General features: G+C 47.0%; 1 protein-coding gene across 6 annotated transcripts in view; it reads right to left on the bottom strand.

The window, feature by feature from the left end:
• Window positions 1–22290, bottom strand: part of CARMIL3 (capping protein regulator and myosin 1 linker 3) — an 84888-nt gene that overhangs the window by 27655 nt on the left and 34943 nt on the right. For all 6 annotated transcript variants that reach the window (XM_080979604.1, XM_080979599.1, XM_080979600.1 and 3 more), the window contains 14 exons: window positions 21763–21836; window positions 19306–19381; window positions 17626–17714; window positions 14130–14224; window positions 13941–14027; window positions 11533–11642; window positions 10729–10806; window positions 9388–9464; window positions 8774–8878; window positions 6097–6166; window positions 5788–5869; window positions 4907–5003; window positions 3365–3419; window positions 1139–1311 (listed from right to left, as the gene is read on the bottom strand). In XM_080979604.1, the coding sequence (XP_080835730.1) occupies window positions 1139–1311; window positions 3365–3419; window positions 4907–5003; window positions 5788–5869; window positions 6097–6166; window positions 8774–8878; window positions 9388–9464; window positions 10729–10806; window positions 11533–11642; window positions 13941–14027; window positions 14130–14224; window positions 17626–17714; window positions 19306–19381; window positions 21763–21836 (1268 nt within the window). The remainder of the gene's footprint in view (window positions 1–1138; window positions 1312–3364; window positions 3420–4906; window positions 5004–5787; window positions 5870–6096; window positions 6167–8773; window positions 8879–9387; window positions 9465–10728; window positions 10807–11532; window positions 11643–13940; window positions 14028–14129; window positions 14225–17625; window positions 17715–19305; window positions 19382–21762; window positions 21837–22290) is intronic.

Here is a 22290-nt window from a genome sequence, read left to right as displayed (position 1 = left end):
TTGTTTTGACTTATCAATTCCTGACCCGCAACAAGCAATTGAGTTCCTTCCCTCCCTGGCTGCCAAACAGCAGTTATGTGAAGCAGCCTCCATTAGCAACTACTCTATTCCGAACTTTAAAAAGGGGAAGCGTAATGCTCGTGGTCAACAAAAGAGGTTTAAAGACTCTCTCAAGGCAAATCTTAAAAAATGTAGTATATACACCGACAATTGGGAAACACTGGCCTGTGAGCGCTCCAGTTGGAGAACAGCCTTTACCAAAGGTGTCGTGGGCTTTGAAGACACTCGAACTCAGGACGCAAGGGAGAAATGTGCTAAGAGGAAGGCACGCTTGGCAAACCCTCACCATGATCAACTCCCACCCGGAAACCAATGTCCCCACTGTGGAAGGACGTGTGGATCCAGAATTGGCCTCCACAGTCACTTACGGACTCACTGATAAAACTGTGTTTATGGAAGACAATCTTACTCGGCTATGAGTGATCGCCAAAGAAGATAGGAAGACACAGTACACCTGACCAGGAGCCCATTCTTAGAATACTCCATTACATGTTCCCTTCCCTGGTTTCCTATTTCATCCCCTACTTATAACCTCCAGGTTGTGGGATCGAGCCATACATTGGGCAAAAGATTCCTGCTTTGCAGCGGGTTGTACCAGATTACCCTTGCAGTCCCTTCCAACTCTATGATTATACAAACCTCCATACTATTGGGGATTTTTTTGGGGGGGGGGTAGGGTTGCAGCCAACACCGCACTACCCTAACTGAGCATCCCTCAGCGCAAGGCTATTGCCATTGGACTTCCCCACCCCTTCTCCTCCTCCGCAAATTCACCCTCTAAATCTATTATAGGGGGTTCCCTCAATTTGCTAGTGCAGATCTGGGGAAGAGAAGTGATCCCAGCGTTAATCCTTGCACGGATCCCATTCTGCGAGCAGCAATCCTTGTGCTGATGGGGAGCAGTTGGAGAGAGCGCTGAGGTAAATTTCCTTCCCTCTCAAAGAAGCCCAGTCAGGCATTTTCAGGTCCGTGTGGCAAAATTGGGGGGGGGGGGCAAGCGTACCCCAGATATCCAAAGGCTAGGCAAACCAACCGGGAAGCCCCTGCCCTGCCTGACCGGCCAGTTTCCCCCGCCCACCTCAGCGTGCTGTTGATCTGCAGTGCTTTCGACAGCATCTTGGCTCCGATGTCCTCCATGCAGTTCCCACTCAGGTCCACTTTGGTCAGGCAAGTGTTGCTGCCCAGGGCGTTGATCAGGATGCTGGTGCGGGTTTTGAGCCGGGAGTCGGCAACGGAAAAAGACTGCAGGGACTTCGGGGTAGCAGGCAGGAGGAGAATAAGAAGAAGAAGAAAAGGACAGAGTGAGCGAGCATCTCATCGTGGCACAGGGCTTAAGAGTGCCAGATTAGGACTAGGGGCGGAGAGCGGCCAGGGTTCAAATTGCCACTCAGCCACGATGCTCACAGGGTCAGCGTGAGCCAGTCACCGCCTCTCAGATTATCCTACCTCGCAGGGTTGTTGTGAGAATAAAAGGGGAAGGGAAAGAATTGCCTGCGCCATTGTGGTACCGATATATATTGATAGATAGCCTAAGATACACAGGCAGTAAGAGAAAGTGTGAAGAAGATGTCGTGGCGCCTTCATTATACAGTGGGACCTGGGTTTAACAACAGTCCTGTTTACAGACCACCTCTCCTGGTATGCACCCAGAGGACCGTAAGGTCCATGAATAATCATAGTTAACAGGTCCCGGACCCTAAGGAAGTCAGACTATCCTCCACCAGGGCCAGGGCCTTCTCGGTGATGGCTCCGACCTGGTGGAATGCTCTGTCCCATGAGACTAGGGCCCTGCAGGATTTAACTTACTTCCACAGGGTCTGTAAGACAGAGCTATTCCACCTGGCTTTCAATTTGAACTTAGCCTGATCTTTTATTCCCCTTCCTCTCCCCCCCCCCCTTTTTTATGAAGATTACCCGCTCTGGGATCCCACAGCTAATTCTCCCCTTGTCTCCTCACTGGCCCAAGTAGGATTAATTTAGCCAGCTAGCACTAGTAATCATCTAATGTTTATTGAATAGATTTCCCCCCTAAATTGATTTTTGAATTCTAAATTTATTGTTATTCATGTTTTGTATTTTATGCTGTTTTTTGTTGCATCAATTAAGTGTTTTAAATTTGTTGTTAGCTGCCCTGAGCCCAGTTTTCTGAACTGGGAAGGGCGGGGTATAAATAAAAATTTATTATTATTATTAGTATTATTACTATTATTATTATTATTATTACAAACGATTTGGTTTACGAACTCCGCAAAACCGGAAGTAGTGTCCCGGTTTGCAAACTTTACCTTGGTCTAAGAATGGAATCCGAATGGTGGAAGGGCACGGGCGGCAGGAGGCCTCATTAGGGAAAGTGCGCCTCAGTTTAAGAACGGTTTCAGTTTAAGAACGGACTTCCGGAACAGATTAAATTCGTAAACCGAGGTACCACTGTATACTTTTAGGAGCCAGACGAAAATGTTCCTCTTTAACCAGCCCTTTGGCTGACTGAAATCCGATGCCCTTTTAAAACGTGTTGCGGAAGGGTGGGGCGGATCACTCATTTGTTGTTGTTCTCATTTTTGTTATGTATTCTGTGTTTTTTATATCGTCATTTTATGTTGTGAACCGCTCTGAGGTCTGTGGATAAAGGGCGGTATACAAATTTAATAAATCAACGACAATAAATAAAGGTATGTTTGTTTTAGAAGCCAACCTCGTTTATCTTTAAAACCTATAAAATACAGGCCCCAGCATTCGTGGTGCCAAAGGGACTAACAGTAGATTTGTGTGTCTGTGTTGGGGGTCCATTTAGATCAGGAAAAAGCAGGGCGGTGGTTAAAATCTACCCTGTCCTCATCTCTGTTTCCCTGTTCAAATTGGGGAAAAAACCCAAGCAAACTCCACTAGTGGAAGTAAAGAAAACATGTTGCGCAACCCAGTCACAGAGATACCCACACTGTCGCTCTGATTTCCCCCACAGGTTTCAGATTGCAACCCTCCACCTGCCCCACTCTTCAGTCTACAAACCACCACACCACTTTTGCACAGCAAAGGACTTACACTATGGATAGGCAAACTAAGGCCCGGGGGCCGTATCTGGCCCAATCACCTTCTCAATCCAGCCCGCGGATGGTCCAGGAATCAGCGTGTTTTTACATGAGTAGAATGTGTGCTTTTATTTAAAATGCATCTCTGGGTTATTTTGGGGGCACAGGAATTCGTTCTTTTTTCTTTCTTTTTTTCAAAATACAGTCCAGCTCCCCACAAGGTCTGAGGGACAGTGGACCGGCCCCCTGCTGAAAAGGTTTGCTGACCCCTGACTTACACACTCCTCTTCCTGGATCATCTGCACAATCTTCTGGAGGATTTCCTCCAAGGTCCTACAGAGAGACAACAGGGGGAACGTCAGACTGAGGAACAAGAGCAACGTGGGCATGTCAGGGCAGTTTGTTTACAGTGGTGCCTCGCAAGACGAAATTAATCCGTTCCGCGAGTGTCTTCGTCTAGCGGTTTCTTCGTCTTGCGAAGCAACCCTATTAGCGGCTTAGCGGATTAGCGCTATTAGCGGTTTAGCGGCTATTAAAGGCTTAAAGGCTTAGCGGATTAGCTGCTAAAAGGCTATTAAAGGCTTAGCGGCTTAGATAAAGGGGGGGGAAAGCGGAAAAAAAATCTCAAGACTCGCAAGACATTTTCGTCTTGCGAAGCAAGCCCATAGGGAAATTCGTCCTGCGAAGGAACTAAAAAACGGAAAACCCTTTCGTCTAGCGGGTTTTCCGTCTTGCGAGGCATTCGTCTTGGGGGGCACCACTGTATTTGATTCCATTTACGAATTGCTCCCTATAAGGCACCGTATTTTTCGCTCTATAAGACGCACCTAGTTTTTAGAGGAGGAAAACAAGAAAAAAAATATTCTGAATGAAACAGTGGATGTATGATTTTTGTGGTTCGTGCTGTGGCTACAGACATGTGATTTGACGGTGAGTTTGGGGTAGCCCAATGCAAAAATCTTGAGAATCCATGTGGATCCGTGCTTTGCAACCACATTTTTGCGCCATTGCAGCCCTACGAAACAGTGGGTGCGTGATTTTTTTGGTGCAGGCTGTAGCCATGGACGTGCTATGTGATCTGATGTGAATTTGGGGTGACCCAATGCAAAAATCCTGAGGATCCATGTGGATCTGTGCTTTGTAACCACGTTTTTGCACCATTGCGGCCCCACGAAACAGTGGATGCGTGATTTTTTTAGTATATCTTGAAATGATTCCGCTGCAGAACTGCTCCATATGTTTGCATATATCACCAGGGGCTTGTGGGGCTTCTGATTCTTCATGAATAAACTTAATAAGATAGAACCAAGCTTGCCTTTTTGCCTTAATAAGATGGAACCAAGCTTTAATGACCATCAACTTGTGCATATTTCTTTTTTAAAACTGTGGATTTCAGCCGCACTTTATCAACATCTCGTACATCAATCAGAGATCTCTATGGTCAAACGGTTCACAAACCTTCCAAACGAAGAAGCAACTTAAGTGCAGCGCCCCCTAGTGACTAAACTACAGCATGACACCGTCGCCCTGGATAGTCCTAGATCGCCCAACCAAGGGGCATGGCCCAGGGACGTAATTTGGGCTTTAAAATTTCAGTGGTGCCCTTTGTGACACCAACATTCAGCACCCAAATGCCTCTCGTCTTCTGTTGCTCGTCATTATTGCAGTGTACCCTGCGGCTCCCTCTTGGCTCAGCGCCCAGTGCGAGCCAACCGTTTGCGCTCCCCTAAATCCGCCTCTATGTAACCCAGGTTTTGTGAAACACCCTGAGACCTCCGGGTATAGGGCGGTATATAAATTCAATATATAAATAAACCCACCGGGATTTGACGTTGAAGTTCTTGCCCAGCCAGAGGTGCTTCAGAGACTTGTTCCTGCCTAGCGCCGGGACGAGAGTCAGCAAGTCGGCGTCGAAGCCTGGCGTGAGGAGGAGGAGGAGGAGGGAGTGGCAGGATAGGTCAGGAATGTTAAGTACAATGCTTTAATTGACACAGAAATGAAAAATGGCTGAAGGTATATTGCAGAAGATTTAACAAGGGGTTTTTCCCCACCATGGGGCTATATTAAAGCCAAGGAGAGCACTCTGAGCTTTTGCTAAGTTACTGAATAACTAACTGATTGTTGTTTCTCTGGTAGCTAACACATAAGGGTTGTAACCTTAGATCATATTGTGAGAGGTATTGGGTTGCAAATCTCCATTTTGAAGGGAGCTGCCTTTGTGAGTCTTTTCTCCCAAACTCAACCGTGAAGATGTAAAATGAAGCTCTCCTGAAGGGAGAGTAAATAGCCTGGAGGCTGGAATGCAAGCTGTGGACGGAGAGAAACCTTTGCTTATAGGTCTGTTTCGATTATTTCGTATTTTGCAAGATGCTGAGCCTGTGCTGGAGAGCACAAGGCATTGTATGGATATTTCGGACACATGATTTGCTTTATTCTGTTTTATTTTAAAGAGATCTGCTAGTAAAAGTTTGAATATTTTTTTAAAATGGGTCTGGACAATGATTTATTCCAGAAGGAGTCAGTTCTTATGCTTCTAGTCACTTCAGACTGCACAATATCTGCAACAAGGAAGGGCAAACACCATATTTTACTGTTGTTAGCCGCTCTGTGCCCGGTTTCGGCTGGGGAGGGCGGGATATAAATAAAATATTATTATTATTATTAAGGCAGGAGCAGCAGCTGGGGAGCATCATGGTCTCACCATTGTCAGAAAGATCTAGACTACTCAAGGCGCTGATTCCAGACAGCTGCTCCTGAAGGACGTGAGCACCCGGGGAGCGCAACTAGGTAGGAAGGAAAGGAAGACGGAGAGAGAGAAAGAGAGAGAGAGAGAGGGGTTTAATGAGTGACTCAGAGAGGAAAGGGAGCTCAAGAGGCCTATCGTATCAAATGGATGCTGGGAAGCTCTGAGGTAAATCGCCTCACACGGAAGCAGCTCGGACCCCAACGCCTCCTCTCTGAGAAGACGTCTGCACAAGAAGCCCACCCCATTCGCCCCACCCCGATTTACCTCACATCCACTCAGGTCCAGGTGGAGATCGCTGAGGTGGGTGTTGGCCGACAGACCTTGGAAAAGAGACCTGAGCGAGGAAGGCAAGGACATATTGTAGTTTGAACAAGCGAACTAGGGACATCTGAGTGAGCGAAATCCTGGTCTGCATGCAGAAAATTCAACATCAACTCTTTCTGCTGGCGGTTCTCAGAAACCGGTATTCTGTGGCCTACCGCGAACCAGAAGAGGCATGAAAGGGGAGGAGGAGAGGTTGGCTACATGCAGGCGCAGTCTCCGATTCCTTGGGGGAAACCCCTGAGGAGGCGGAGAGGACTTTCAATCTCAGCAAATGATTTCCACGGAGGAAGACCACCGGGAACGAGCAGCTATGCTCATGAGGCCTGACATTCAACCAAGTCTGTGGAGGTTGTATTTTTGCTGATGAAGAGTTAACGCCATCTTTGGACTGTCTGATTACTGACTGCTCCTTTGACGCAGAGGGAGAGAACAGCCATTGTTGTCACAGGCCAGGAATTTGCTTCACCTGCTGAGCAGCAGCCTGAAGGGGCAGGAAGCAGAGTGACTCCACCTGCCGCTGATCAGCCTTCTTGCTCCTGATGTGAACCAGCTGGTTCTTAAACAGGGCTTCCAGCCTCAGTCAGTTGCTGGAAATGACGTTTGTCGTTCCTGGCCAGACCTTGCTGCTTCTTGCAACCCTCAACTTTCTTGACCCCCGGATCTTCTGACTAAGTGAACTGAGATACTCCTGGCCTTAGGACTGGACTGGACCTTGTATATAGACTCTGCCTCCAGCCAAGTACACCCCCCCCAAGACTTGGCTGACCTCTCCTGCCACTGAGCTCTGCGCAAGGGACGACAACCATTGTCACCAGTGACCGCTGAGACCCTTGTTCTGTGTGAATTTGTCTAACCCTCATTTGTGTTTCTATACAAACAGTATAATAAAGCATTGTGCAGCAATATATATACAGTGGTACCTCGGGTTACATACGCTTCAGGTTACATACACTTCAGGTTACAGACTCCGCTAACCCAGAAATAGTACCTCGGGTTAAGAACTTTGCTTCAGGATGAGAACAGCAGCGCGGCAGCAGCAGGAGGACCCATTAGCTAAAGTGGTGCTTCAGGTTAAGAACAGTTTCAGGTTAAGAATGGACCTCCAGAACGAATTAAGTACTTAACCCGAGGTACCACTGTACACGGTAAAAATCTAACAACATTAAAAACAGTACAAAGTTTAAAGCTTTCCGAGGCAATGGCTATCACTCAAATAGCCGGGGCCTCCCTCCAGCAGAGGGCAGCAGAGCCCATGGACGTGGCACTGGAAGCTTGAACCAGTCTTAGGCTTGTCATGGCAATCATGTGAGAATGTTGCGGGAAACTGTAGTTTCCCAGAAGTCCTGGGAGCTAGCTAGCCTGTTACCCTACACCAGCTATCCTCACTCTGGCAATGTCCACGTGTTGAAGGTCCCATCCGCACTATGCATTTAAAGCAGTATCATACCGCTTTAAACAGAAATGGCTTCCCCAAGAGAATCCTGGGAAGTGTAGTTAAAGGTGCTGAGGGTTATGAAGAAGCCGCTACTCCCTTCCCAGAGCAACAGGCAAGGCATAGAAATGCTCTCATCCTCCAAGGTCTTTGTGTCTCTTCTTCGTTCAGCCTGGACACTGAAGTCCAGCTCCGAGGGCCTTCTGGCAGTTCCCTCACTGCAAGAAGTGAAGTTACAGGGAACCAGGAAGAGGGCCTTCTCGGTGGTGGCGCCCAACCTGTAGAACGCCCTCCCATCAAGGAAATAAACAACTACTTGACTTTCAGAAGACATCTGAAGGCAGCCCTGTACAGGGACATTTTTAATGTCAGGTGTATGTCTTACTGTGTTTTTATATTTTGTTGGATGCTGGCCAGAGTGGCTTGGGCAAACCAGTCAGCTAGGCAGGGTACAAATATAATAATAATAATAATAATAATAATAATAATAATGATGATGTCATTGTCCTTACTACTGGACCACATTCCATGTATTAGGGTTTTGCTTTGTTTTCTGTCTTTTGTGAGATGGTGGCCCCATGACATCCCCCTTGACCTGAGGTCACTACACCCCATCTCATGAGTCTCAAAGACAGCTCAGGGATAGAGCTTTGCACGCAGACAAGTTCCAGGAGCTGGGAACATCCCCTGTCTGAAACCCTGGGCGCCTGTTGCCAGTCAGTGTACGAAATGCTGAGCTAGACAGACCAAAAGATCCGACTCAAAAAGGAAGCTCATTCTTGTTTGAATCCTATAATACTTTTTTCTTCTTGCTTTACTCATAAAATCAAAGAGATCTTGTTCAGTGTTGCAAAATCCTCCATTTTGATTTGCCATATTTAATAGTCTATATTATTTTAATGAATGTTGAATGTTATTTTACTTGCATATTGTATTATGCGTATTGTCTGATTTTTATTATGTTAGCCACTCTGAGCCCGGCTTTGGCTGGGGAGGGCGGGATACAAATAAAATTATTGTTATTGTCAACCTTAAGGGGTCTTTCTGTGTTCCAGAGACCCGGCAACCCGAGAGAGGGGGGCACTCAAAGTGTCCAGCTGGAAAACCTAATGGCGGAATAGAGTCTTAACGCACACATGCACAGTGTTTTCGGAACGACAGGGTGCAGGGCGGGCAAGTGCTCACCTTAATGCCTCCACGGGCATTTTGATGCCTGACAGGTTCACATAGGTGAGGGAATAGGCACTGCAGAAAAACTGCTTGAGAGATGGCTGCAGTCCCTTTCCTTTCCTGCAGAGGGAGAGAGAGGAATAATAATAATAATAATAATAATAATAATAATAATAATAATAAATTTTATTTATATCCCGCCCTCCCCAGCCAAGACCGAGCTCAGGGCGGCTAACACCCGATATAAAAACAATTGATTGAAATACAACTTAAAAACAAGATTAAAAGACAACATTGAAACATTAAAACCCAGCCTCATTTCAGTGGAAACTCAAATCAAAAACTTTTGGGGGGATGAAAATGTCAAGTCTTCACCAAAGCTAACTATCCAGACTGGTCCTACGTGGGACAGAAAAAAGCCAGGGAAATCCCCAAATAGGAGTTCTATCACTGAAGGGGAAAGGAAGAAAGAAAGAGGGGGAGGGAATCAAATTGATTCCAAGCCAAAGGCCATCAGAGAAGCCATTTAACCCACCCCCACCCCGCCACCGCCGCTCTGAGCATCCAGAAGTTGATCCGACCGGAGGGTCTCCCGGAAAGAGGGTAGAGAGACGAAGGGAGTTCCTTACCTGTGGGAAAAGGTGTTCCGTGCCAGGTTGAGGTAGCTAAGCCGTGGGCAGCAGCCGTGCAGCAGCGCCCCAAAGAGCTATGGGGACAGATAGACAAGAAGAAGAAGAGTTTGGATTTGATATCCTGCTTTATCACTACCCGAAGGAGTCTCAAAGCGGCTAACAATCTCCTTTCCCTTCCTCCCCCACAGCAAACACTCTGTGAGGTGAGTGGGGCTGAGAGACTTCAAAGAAGTGTGACTGGCCCAAGGTCACCCAGCAGCTGCATGTGGAGGAGCAGAGACGCGAACCCGGTTCCCCAGATTACGAATCTACCGCTCTTAACCACTACACCACACTGGCTCTCTGACAAGATAGACAGACACCCAAACAGACACTGACTGACAAGACACTGACAAGACAGACACTGACAAGATAGACAGACACCCAAAAGGAGGAAGCATTTTTACTTGGCATTGTAGGAGATGATATAAATAGACAGGATCGTAAGTTGTTTTTATATGCAATGACGGCAGCAAGAATATTATTGGCACAAAAATGGAAACAAGAAGGATTACCGACGAAAGAAGAATGGAGGATGAAACTGATGGACTATGCAGAGTTACAGATAGGTAGCCGTGTTGGTCTGCCATAGTCAAAATAAAAAAAATCCTTCCAGTAGCACCTTTAAGACCAACTAAGTTAGTTCTTGGTATGAGCTTTCGTGTGCAAGCACGAAAAGTATCTGAAGAAGTGTGCTTGCACACGAAAGCTCATACCAAGAACTAACTTAGTTGGTCTTAAAGGTGCTACTGGAAGGATTTTTTTTATTATGCAGAGTTAGATAAATTAACAGGAAGGATTCAAAACCTGCGGGACCAGAGATTCTTAGAAGACCGGAGTAAATATACGAACTATTTGAAAAGTAATGGTAATGAACAGACTACACCAGTAGGATTGCAAGAAGTTTTGTAAGGAGGATTATTTGAAATATTGCAAGAAGGACTATGAGGAGAATGATTAGTTAATGATATTTAAGAGTAATAGAGAAATTAAGAAATGCAGAACAAGTGATAAAAACGGAAAATCATCAGAGGAGTTGACGGAAGTCAAAAATATTGTATAAGATAAGAAATTATGTTATATGAATGTTGGAAATGATATGTTAAAAAAACTAATAAAAAATATTTTTTTTAAAAAAAGGACACCCAAGAGGAGGAGGAATAGTGAGTAATTATCCCCCAAAGGGCTGGGGCCATCCCTCTTTCCCGCATCGGCACCTCGTAACCCGGCAGGCTTTCCACGTCACCCTTGCCCCCGCCCCCCCCGCCCCCGGAGTCTGCGGCTCTCTTAAAACCTTACAGCATCCACGGCGCAGTCTGTGGACGAGAGGTCCAGGTGAACCAGTGCGTTGGGCTGGGCCAGGAAGGAGTAGAAGCCCTAAAAAAGAGGGGAAAGGAAAGGGGTGAGAGGGGACGAAGCACGTGGAGCGGTGGTGACACCAGGCAGAACAACCACGTCAAACCCGGAAGTGCGTGTCCCTTTTCTTGGATTACAATCCATTTTTTTTTTGGGAGGCCCCATTGGCGAAAGCGCGCCTTGGGTTACAACCTGTTTTGGTTTACAACCGGACCTGCGGAACAGATTATGGTTGTAAACAAAGGTACCACTGTATTTTATATAGCTAGCCATCTAGCTATATCGGTATTTTGCTGTATTTGATTCCTTTGCTATGGCTTGTGGCTGATGCAAATAAAGATTTTTATCTATCAATCTTTCTTCCCCCAAAGCATCCCGGAAGCTGTAGTTTAAGGGGGCCGAGAGTTGTGAGGAAATGCCTATTCCCCTCGCAGAGTTACAATTCTCAGAGTGTCTTAACAGTCGCTCTCTTCCCAGGGAACTCTGGGAATCGTAGTACTGTGAGGGGAATAGATGTCTCCGAACAACTCTCAGCACCTTCACTGAACTACAGCTCCCAGAATGCTTTGGGGGACGCCTAGGACTGCTTAAAGCAGTATCATAGAGCACTAAATGTATCGTGCAAATGTAGCCAGGGTGATAACACTAAGGAAACTAAGCAGAAAAACTAGGAAAGCAGAGCTATGTGTGGCCGTCCAAGACAAATGCACCACAATTGCATCACCACAAAAGTTACAGGTCACTCACGTTTGCCTCCTCCGTCCCCAGTAACCCTGGGTTTTTGCTCAGGTCAAGATGGCGGAGGGAGCTGGTGAAGGCTGGGTTGGCTCCAAAGGTCTGGCACAGAATGGCGAGTCCTGGGAAAGGAAAACAGGCCCACAAACTGTCACTGCCGTTCAATTTATGTAGCTCTTTGGACGCTTCCCCCATTCACAACTCGTGAGGGAAGTGGTTCGTGATTATTACTTTAAAAAAAATAAACCTTATCAACATTCCTCAGTATTTGAGTCTGAATTTCTCCTTATAAACCTGTTCCTTGTACACAATTTTGCCTAATACACCCCATATAAATGCTATCTTCACAATATATGCATTTTTGTGCTCATTTTACCTCATGTCTATGCATATATTTTTTTGGTACAAATTATTCGGCCAAAGAGCTCCACTGCAAAATTCAGAGATAAGCCAATTTTTGAAGGATGGCTAAATTTCGGTTTGCATATTATTTCGCAAAGTGCAAATTAGGTTTATCCTTAAATAAGAAATGAGTTTAATTTGTCCCCCACCCCTAATAGTGAGTCAGTCTTACTGGGGAATTCAGTGCAGCTTACTTATGAGGAAACATTCCTGGGACTGCACAGCCCTAGGCCTCTGGGCCTCCAGATGTTACAGGACTACAACTCCCATCATGCCTCATTCCAAGGGCCATGTTGACTGAGGTGCCTGTGCCCTAGGTGCCTGGTTCAGTTTGCCTCACATTGCCTCTGCCTGACAGCTGCATGAGAGGCAGAAACCCAACTGGTGAAGCCTCTCCCCAGGTCAGATAAGTCTTCTTTGGTTTTTTTGGTCATGAGGCAGCCGGTAAATGTCAAAAACATAATAGAACAAATACACAAACAAATGAATTTTGACTTAATGCGTCAATCTACTAAATACTGCAGCTATTAATAATATAGGAACCGCCTGAGGCTGCCTTTAAATGCAAACTGGACCAAAAGTGCTGTGAACGCTCCTTTTTTCCTGTTCCCACTCTGCCCACTGAGCTTGCCACATTTCAAAAAGTGAAAATCCAGACACACAAGTTTTTGAGCCATTTTTTAGGAAGTTCCCCCCAAAAAACCCAGCTCTTCCAACAAAGGTTGCCATATGTCCGTGTTTTCCCGGACATCTTCACCGATTTTGTAATTTCTGCAATTTCCAACAGATGAATCCCAGATATTGTGGGATGTGATCCATGAGAGGCAGTCAAGTACAACATTCCTTGAAATGCTAGAGGAGACATGCGAGGGAAAGTCTGGTTCAGCCAGTCGAAACTTCCTGTTCCTCCTGGCTGGAGCATCCTTCCTTTTGCATGTGATAGAAGGTGGGCGTGACCTAACCTGTCCAGGTAACAAAAGGACGAGTCACGCAGCAACCTTTCCTTTTTTTGACTTCCTTCTTCGTTTGACCAGCTTTTAGCTAGGACTGCTTTGCTAGCAGAAGCACTGGGATTATTCCCCCATATGGGGTAGATCCACATGTACATATTTGTAACTAAGTCTGCCTTCAGGAATCCAACTGTGAACTGATGTAAGTAAACTTCTTTTATTGACTTTGAATAAGATTCTGGCGTCGTTATTCTTTTAAGAGGGATTCAAGGGAACTTGCCAGGAACGTACAATTCAATCTGAGACAGACTGAATTGTATAATAGCGAGAGGCTCGCACGAGCCTGCAACCAGCTATCTGCTGTGCATGTAAAAAGGGGGAATGTAACTCTGCTAAGTAAAGGAACATGGTAGCGCACGTTAGGAAGGATATTAATAAACAATATATCCTCTACTGCCACCCTGAACATCCCCACAGATATGTATGGGAAATTCTGGACGTATGGAATCTCTAGCTTGCCCATAGCTGTCAACTTACAGATTTGAAAATAAGGGACCAGCAGCCTCGAAAATAAGGGATCAGCAGCCAAAATAAGGGATTTTTTGGGCACAGGTATGTTCAGCTTCTGAGCCCCTCCGAGCCAAAGGCAGAAAGCCCAGCCAGCAGCCAAACAAAGCCTCAAGCGGTGGTTCCCACAGCGCAGCAACCCGGCAAAGGGGATGCAGCAGGGAAAACCGCCGTCACCTCTCCACTGGGAAGCGCTGAGCAAAGGCGAGTCCCCAGGCAACGCGGCCGATTTGATCGGCACAAGGCATGCAAGCTCCACCCCCCAGTCGTTCTTAGACTCCTTATTGGGTGAGCAACGCAGCCAAGCAACACAGTTGGAGCCTCCCTCCTCCCTGGCCGGCAGGGAGGGAGGGAGAGGAGCTGCTTCCTTTGAAACCCGGGAAATTTAAGGGACATCATCAGTAAGGGACAGCAGCGGGACACAGCACTGGGATAAAGGGCTTTCCCGCCAAATAAGGGACGGTTGACAGCTATGAGCTTGCCCACCCCTGCCAAGCGTACCTTTAGCAGTGATGCTGGTCTTGGAAAGGCAAAGTTTGCTGAGGCCTTTGGGGAAACACAGAAGCTGCTGGCTCAAGGCGCAGAGACCTGTTCAAGGGGGATGAGAAGCAAAGTGGGGTGAAGATGAGCAAAGAGCAGAGAAGCTTTTTTTACCCCCAAAGGCCTTGTGGGTTCAGGATCCCTCCTCACCTTTGTCCTCCAAGGGGTTGTGGGAGAGGGTGAGGGCATGGAGGACGGCGTTTGGGTTCTCTGCCAGGACGCAGGCCAGTTTCAGGGCGAAATCTCTGCAAATGGACCCGGAGAGATGAAAACAAGTGAGAGGAAAGCTCCCTAGCAGGGAAGTCACAGGGGAAGCTGAATTGAATCAAGGGTCGCAGGGCCAAGATGAGACAGGAGTGAGATCTCCTTTCATAATTAAGATGGTTGCATTTGTTCATACACACCCTTGTGCAAATTAATTGAAACAAAGCATGTTTTCTATCTTACCCATAATCCTGTACTCAAAACAAACACAAAAAGCCAGTTGATCATTATGGTGTCAGAAGCCAGCATCCAAGATGGAATGATGCGCTCGCCACAATATATTGAGGTTCTACGAGAGTTACAGTGGTACCTCGGGTTAAGTACTTAATTCGTTCCAGAGGTCCGTACTTAACCTGAAACTGTTCTTAACCTGAAGCACCACTTTGGCTAATGGGGCCTCCTGCTGCCGCCGCGCGATTTCTGTTCTCATCCTGAAGCAAAATTCTTAACCTGAAGCGCTATTTCTGGGTTAGCGGAGTCTGTAACCGGAAGCGTATGTAACCCAAGGTACCACTGTACTCCAGAGATGGAAAAGAGTTACAGTGGTACCTCGGGTTACATACGCTTCAGGTTACATACGCTTCAGGTTACAGACTCCGCTAACCCAGAAATATTACCTCAGGTTAAGAAATTTGCCTCAGGATGAGAACAGAAATCGTGCTCCGGCGGCGCGGCAGCAGCAGGAGGCCCCATTAGCTAAAGTGGTGCTTCAGGTTAAGAACGGACCTCCAGAACGAATTAAGTACTTAACCCGAGGAATTCTGATGATAATGGGGCATTGCAGCAGGACCTAGCCCCCTGTCACACATGAAAGTGATGAAGAAATTCATGACAGAGCAGCAAATACAGGTACTTGATTGGCCGGGGAATTCCCCGGACGTAAATCCCATTGAAAATTTGTGGGCTATGTGCAAAAGTCGCCTCCGTGCTGTAGACTGTACGACTATAGAGAAGCTCATTCAGGCACTGATTCAAGTGTGGCACAGGGCTCCGAAAATCAACAGTAACTGTTCAAAACTAGTAGACTCCATGCCAAACCGTGTTCAAATGCTGCTTAAAAACAGCGAAGGTCATATCCGTTACTAATGTACGTATATGTGAGTTTTATACATGTATAAGTGAGTTTTGTACAATAAACTACATTGTTTGTTTCAATTAATTTGCACAAAGGTATATAACAGCTTCTTTTTTGAACACACACACATGTACCACCAATCGCTTTCTTGAGATCCGCTGAACTCAAGAGCGCAAAGGCTCCCAGATGCAAAACTGCACACACGATTCTAAAACCAGGTTTAACCCTTCCCGAATTAAAAATTGTCACCAGGGGTGGAAGAAGGTGGTGGGAAAGGACGGCTTTCCGTCAGGATCACAGCTGGCGAACGGAAGGGTTAAACCTCCGCTTTCTGCGTGCTGAGTTCCCGACGAAAATGGGGATATGAAGCAAAATAAAAGCAGATTAATCTGTCCAGAATGCAATGAGGGTGCTTCCGGATGAGAGTATATTTGGAATGGGTGTCATTCAGGCATTGAAAGGGGTCGTCCCCCCCCCACCCTGTGTCCACGTGATGTTGTCATCGTCCAAAGGCCAGCCAATATTTTTCAATGATATTTAATGAATTGAAAAATATGTTTAAAATAACGTTTGTAAATAATAATAATAATAATAAGCTTTCCTTTTGGGAATTATAGGGACAAAACTACCCAAACTGTAGAGAATTGGCGAAAAATACCAGAAAAACAAGAAATCAAGGTAACAAACTTTTTATAAAAGAATGGAAATGATTTATCGAATATTTACAAACAAACAGTATACAGATAAGAACATTGGCAGGATTATTGCAATAGCCTACCATTTTATGTGAGTACAGTATATATTTAAAGTAAAAAAATAAATGAGTAAGTTAAGTTAATTTGTAATATGCATAAAATATAAAAAAAAATATTTAAGGAACCGCAGAAAGAGAGGGAAGGAAGTCAAGTTTCAAAATGTTAAAACGATTGTAAAATTATTGAAATGTATAAAAATGAAAATCATAAATAAAAATTTAATTGCTGCTTAAAATTTAATTTCAGGCTTAAAAAAAAAGCTCTCTTGCTATATTGTTTCACAGCAGCCTGAGGGAACCAACTGATACTCACAGCCGCATGTGGAAGATGTGCTTGAATCTCAGCATGTTTAGAAGGGAGTTACACATAGAATCAGAACGACAGAACGGCAGAGTTGGAAGGGACCCTGGGGGTCATCTAGCCCAACCCCCTGCAATGCAGGAATCTTTTGCCCAATGTGGGGCTCGGACCCGTGACCCTGAGGTACAGCTGTGTGTGTGTGTGTGTGTGTGTGTGTGTGTGTGTATCAGGCATAGGCAAGTTCGGTCCTCTAGATGTTTTGGGACTACAACTCCCATGATCCCTAGCTAACAGGACCAGTGGTCAGGGGTGATGGGAATTGTAGTCTCAAAACATCTGGAGGGCCAAGTTTGCCTATGCCTGGTGTGGATGGATGGATAGATAGATAGATAGATAGATGATAGATAGACAGATGATAGTGGAAGTCTTATGTCAGGTGAATATCACCCTTCCACAAGGTCTCAGTACTGTTTTCTTTTTTTTTCAAAAAGAAAGAAATCACTATCTCCCCTCGCAAGGAAACCAGAATAAACTTCAATTTTGCCCATTCCAAACCATGGTAAACAAGGCTGCTAGTATACACAACTGATATTCATTTTACAGGTTGTTTCCCCCCCTTAAACCCATCTTTTAGGGTGTACACACCTTTGCAAGGTGGTATGCTTTTATTGCGGCAATGCAGCAAAACCCCAGAGTATTCAAAGAATTGTGGGATTGCAGAGTTGGAAGGGACCCTGAGGATCATTTAGTCCAACCCGCTGCGATGCAGGAATACGCAGCTGCCCCATATGGGGAGGAAAACCTGCAACCTTCAAATGACATTACTGGGAAATTTGAATTATTTCTTTGAAAAGGTGTGAGTGCGCAGGTACAGAAAGACCTGCATTACGTGCCCAGAACAGGAAACGTCAGGGGATACCATCCACAAGCCCCTCCCATTCCACCAAGCCCCTCCCATTCCACCAAGCCCCTCCCATTCCACCAAGCCCCTCCCACCGGTGCAGACTGCAAGCGATGAAATAGCAATAGAAATAGCAACAGGCTCTCTGTGACTGAAAGTACAGCAATGTGCAGAAAGTTCAGTGCTGAAGGTGCACACCGCAAAAATTGGACCCGAACTTTGCGGCATACCCTCAGCATCGCGCATGGGCTTGGCCCCGGCCGAAAGGAACCTACGGAAACCGGAAGACTCTCTCTCCCCCGCCCCCAATCCGCATGCAGCGGCGCAAAGGTGAATCTAGCAATGCCTCACGTTTTTAACCCCGCATTGTCCAGCACCAGCTCCTCTAGGTGGTGGGATTTGCTCACCGTGTGAAGAACCTGCTCAGCGACCTCGGAGCCCTAGGGAGGAAAGAAGAGGTGTGGGTGCCAGGGAAGGTTTTGGTGGGTGCTTTGAACGGGGTGGGAAGGGAGTAAACGGCGGGAGGGCAAACCTGGACCGAGCATCGCTGCTGCCTTCTGTTGGAAGCCGCCCAGGGTGGTGGCAGAAACTCAGCTAGATGGGCAGGTACACATACAGTGGTACCTCGGGTTACATACGCTTCAGGTTACAGACTCCGCTAACCCAGAAATAGTGCTTCAGGTTAAGAACTTTGCTTCAGGATAAGAACAGAAATCGTGCTCCAGGGCGCAGCGGCAGCAGGAGGCCCCATTAGCTAAAGTGCTTCAGGTTAAGAACGGACCTCCGGAACGAATTAAGTACTTAACCCGAGGTACCACTGTATCAAATTATTATTATTATTACTATTATTCTTATTCTTATTCCTTATTATTATAAGGGAGTTAACGGTGGGAGGCGACGCTAAGGGCAAACCTGGACCGAGCATCGCTGATGCCTTCTGTTGGAAGCCGCCCAGAGTGGTGGCAGAAACCCAGCTAGATGGGCAGGTACACATATTAAATTATTATTATTACTATTATTATTGCCAAAGCTGGCAGCCATTCCTCTGAACCGGCACCTGTGCCTCTAAGACTGGCGGAGGAGCAAAAATCCCAGGTGTGGGTTATCCTAAGATTGAAGGAAATTCTTTGTTCCGTGCACCCACTTGGTTCCTTTCAGTGGAGGCAATCATTCTTTTTAAAATTTATTTTTATTTTACTGCATTTTTACCCCACCTTTCTCCCTCCAAGGAGCTCAAAGTGGTGTACACAAGTTCTCCCTGCTCATTTAAATTCCCACAACAGCCTTTCGAGGTAGGCTAGGCTGAGAGGCAGGGACGCGGGTGGCGCTGTGGGTTAAACCACAGAGCCTAGGGCTTGCCGATCAGAAGGTCAGCAGTTCGAATCCCCGCGACGGGGTGAGCTCCCGTTGCTCAGTCCCTGCTCCTGCCAACCTAGCAGTTCGAAAGCACGTCAAAGTGCAAGTAGATAAATAGGTACTGCTCCGGCGGGAAGGTAAACGGCGTTTCCGTGCGCTGCTCTGGTGCGCCAGAAGTGGCTTAGTCCTGCTGGCCACATGACCCGGAAGCTGTACGCTGCCTCCCTCGGCCAATAAAGCGAGATGAGTGCCACAACCCCAGAGTTGGCCACGATTGGACCTAATGGTCAGGGGTCCCTTTACCTTTGCCTTAGGCTGAGAGGCAGTGAGACTGACCCAGGGTCACCCAGTAGTGAGCTTTGTGGGCCAAGCAGGAAATTGAACCCTGGTCTCTCCCAGATCCTAGTCTGGCACGCTAACCACTACACTGCACTGCTGTCGGCCAGCCCCCAACTTGCCTTCCTGCTTAACAACCAGTCCCGGGGTTTTCATTGGCTGTCAGAATTCCTCCTCCTTCGTCTCAAGAGTGGCCTTTGCAGGACTCGGCAGATAGGAGGACCAAACTTGAATTACTTGGCTCTGCCGGTTGTAGGCTCTGGTGCCACCTAATGGTAGCCTCCTTGCCTCCAGACCCAATCAGCACCCAGCCGCCTGCCCACGGTTTGGGAGACCTACCAGCCGCAAGTCCTTGCAGTAGAGTTTGGTGAACCACTGGTTGTATGCCAAAGCAGCCACGATCAGAGCCAAGTCCCTGCGATGAGAAGCAGAAAGGGGGGAGAGGGAAATGGGATTAGGGGAGGGAGTGGCAAATCCTTGCCTGGACTGACTCCAGCTGCAAAAAGCTAAGGCTGCTGAGCCAGTCTTGGCTGCCTCTCAGTGCAGACTCAAGTCACGGGGCCCGAGCTTCTGCAGCCGCTTCTGCCCACCATGAACCACCATCGGCGACGGCAGCAGATACCTTCTATTCCGATTTTATTCTCTTGCTAATTGTGCCGTTTGAAATGCGTGTTTTATATCCGACTTCCCTTAGCAATGTTTCGTTTCGACCTCTTTAATATTTCAGTGCCCTGTTAATTATGTTGGCCCAACAGGGCTGGATTTAGGTTTGATGAGGCCATCAACTACTGAAGGTAATGGGGCCCTTTATATGTCCAGTTGTCCTTTGTCAACAACAAATTGTTGCTGTTGTTTGTGTTGAATATATGCTATACTTATGGACCTAATAGGTATCTAAAGCCATTTTATTTGTGCTTTATCTTGTATTTTGGAAATGTAGATCCAGGGTTTTTTTTCTTTTAATTTTTTGGGGGGCCCTCAAGAGAGGGGGCCCCTAAGCTATAGTTTGTTTAGCTTATACATAAATCCGGCACTGGCTGTACACTTAACGCACATCGCTTCCCCTCAGGGGAAGCCTGGGAACTGCAGTTTGCCCCTGGCCCAAGCTACAATTCCCAGCACCCTCCACAAACCACAGCTCCCAGAATTCTCTGGGGGAAGCCGTGTACTTTAAATGTATGGTGTGGGTGACCTGGGTGCTTCACAAGGCAATCTTCACAACAGCCTTCCAAGGTAGGCCGGCACTATTAGACCCATACTGCAGATAATAATAATAATAATAATAATAAATTTTATTTATATCCCGCCCTCCCCAGCCGAAGCCGGGCTCAGGGCGGCTAACAACAATCAAATAATCAAAAAATCAAATAATCACACAATCTAAAAATATTTCATTATAAAAATTAATTAAATCAAATTGATGGCAACCAATTAAGCAAAGTTCTGTGCAGGTTGCCAGAGGAGGGAGTCAGGCTGCGCCCTGATCAAAGGCCTGGCGGAACAACTCTGTCTTGCAGGCCCTGCGGAAAGATGTCAAGTCCCGCAGGGCCCTAGTCTCTTGTGACAGAGCATTCCACCAGATTGGAGCCGCAGCCGAGAAGGCCCTGGCTCTGGTTGAGGCCAGCCTAAGCTCTCTGAGGCCTGGGACCTTGAGGATGTTATTATTTGCAGACCGTAGGTTTCTCTGTGGGGCATACCAGGAGAGGCGGTCCCGTAGGTACGAGGGTCCTAGGCCGTATAGGGCTTTAAAGGTTAAAACCAGCACCTTAAACCTGATCCTGTACTCCACCGGGAGCCAGTGCAGCTGGTATAGTACCGGATGAATGTGATCTCGCAGCAAGGACCCCGTAAGGAGTCTTACCGCAGCATTCTGCACCCGCTGGAGTTTCTGGGTCAGTCTCAAGGGCAGCCCCACGTAGAGCGAGTTACAATAATCCAGTCTGGAGGTGACCGTCGCATGGATCACAGTGGCTAGGTCAGGGCGAGAGAGATAAGGGGCCAACTGCTTAGCTTGGCGGAGATGAAAAAATGCCGCCTTTGTTATAGCTGTAATCTGCGCCTCCATAGAAAGGGAGGTATCGAAGATTACACCCAAACTCTTAACGGACGGTGCTGGCACTAATTGCACCCCCGCAAGAGATGGGAGTTGCCCCCTCAATCCTATATCGTCCCGCCCCAGCCAGAGGACCTCTGTCTTCGAAGGATTTAACTTCAACCGGCTCCCACGTAACCATCCAGCCACAGCTTCCAGACATCTGGTCAGTGTGTCTGGGGCCGAGTCAGGATGGCCATCCATCAACAGATAGAGTTGGGTGTCATCAGCATACTGATGGCAACCCAGCCCAAAACTCCGGACAAGCTGGGCGAGGGGGCGCATAAAGATGTTAAAAAGCATCGGGGAGAGAATCGCACCCTGAGGCACTCCACACACCAAGGAGTGGCGCGATGACAATTCCCCCCCAAGCGCTACCCTCTGTCCCCGACCGGAGAGAAACGAGCGCAGCCATTGAAGGACTGTGCTCTGGCGAAGATAGAAGGGGGAGAGACTGAGGCACTTGCCTAAGGTCACCTAGTGAGCGCATAGCAGTTTGAGGATGGATTTGAGGTCTGTGGGGCTACATGGAGGGTGGACCAGGGTAGGGTAGGGGTAAGCGAGTTTTTAATGTTCAAAGCTGCCCAGAGTGGCTGGGGAAACCCAACCAGATGGACGGGGTAGAAATAATATATTATTATTATTATTATTATTATTATTATTATTATTATTAACAGAGATGGTTTTACGTGGCTTCTCCTTACCGGCTTTCCAGGTGACAGAAATCGAGGAGGTTGAATTCCCGGTTGTCTTCGGAATGGTAAATTGTGTCAACGTCCTACAGGATAAGATGGTAGCCAGAAAGAAAAGAAATCAGTTGATGATTAATATAGTTTCCCTTAAGGAGCTCAGGGCAACATAAGAAGGTTTTCTCCTCCTGTCCTGTCCCCCCACAACAATCCTGTGAGGTAGGCTCAAGATGAGCCAGTGAGTTTCAGAGTTTTGAATGGAGGAAGAGGTAAACCCACCACAAAAACCAAGATAATATATCCATCTTCATACACCCACAAAACACACATGAAACCATTCTGCTGCCAGATCTTCTCCACCCCCCAGGTTCTCTATTTCCAGCCCAAACTTCCCGCTACAACCCCCCCCCCAAAACACACACACACACACACACACACACACACACATTTTTCCAAAGCTGCCATCATCACTGACTGTGGCCTGGATTTGCCTGTCACATTCGCCCAGAAACCTCCCAGAGCAGATTTGCATATTGTTTCTGA

The sequence above is a fragment of the Podarcis pityusensis genome, assembly GCF_964106645.2.
Source record: "Podarcis pityusensis genome assembly, chromosome: 13".
In the NCBI taxonomy this organism is placed as follows: domain Eukaryota; kingdom Metazoa; phylum Chordata; class Lepidosauria; order Squamata; family Lacertidae; genus Podarcis; species Podarcis pityusensis.
Note: the sequence above shows the minus strand (reverse complement) of the source record. Positions and strands in the feature narration are given on the sequence as shown.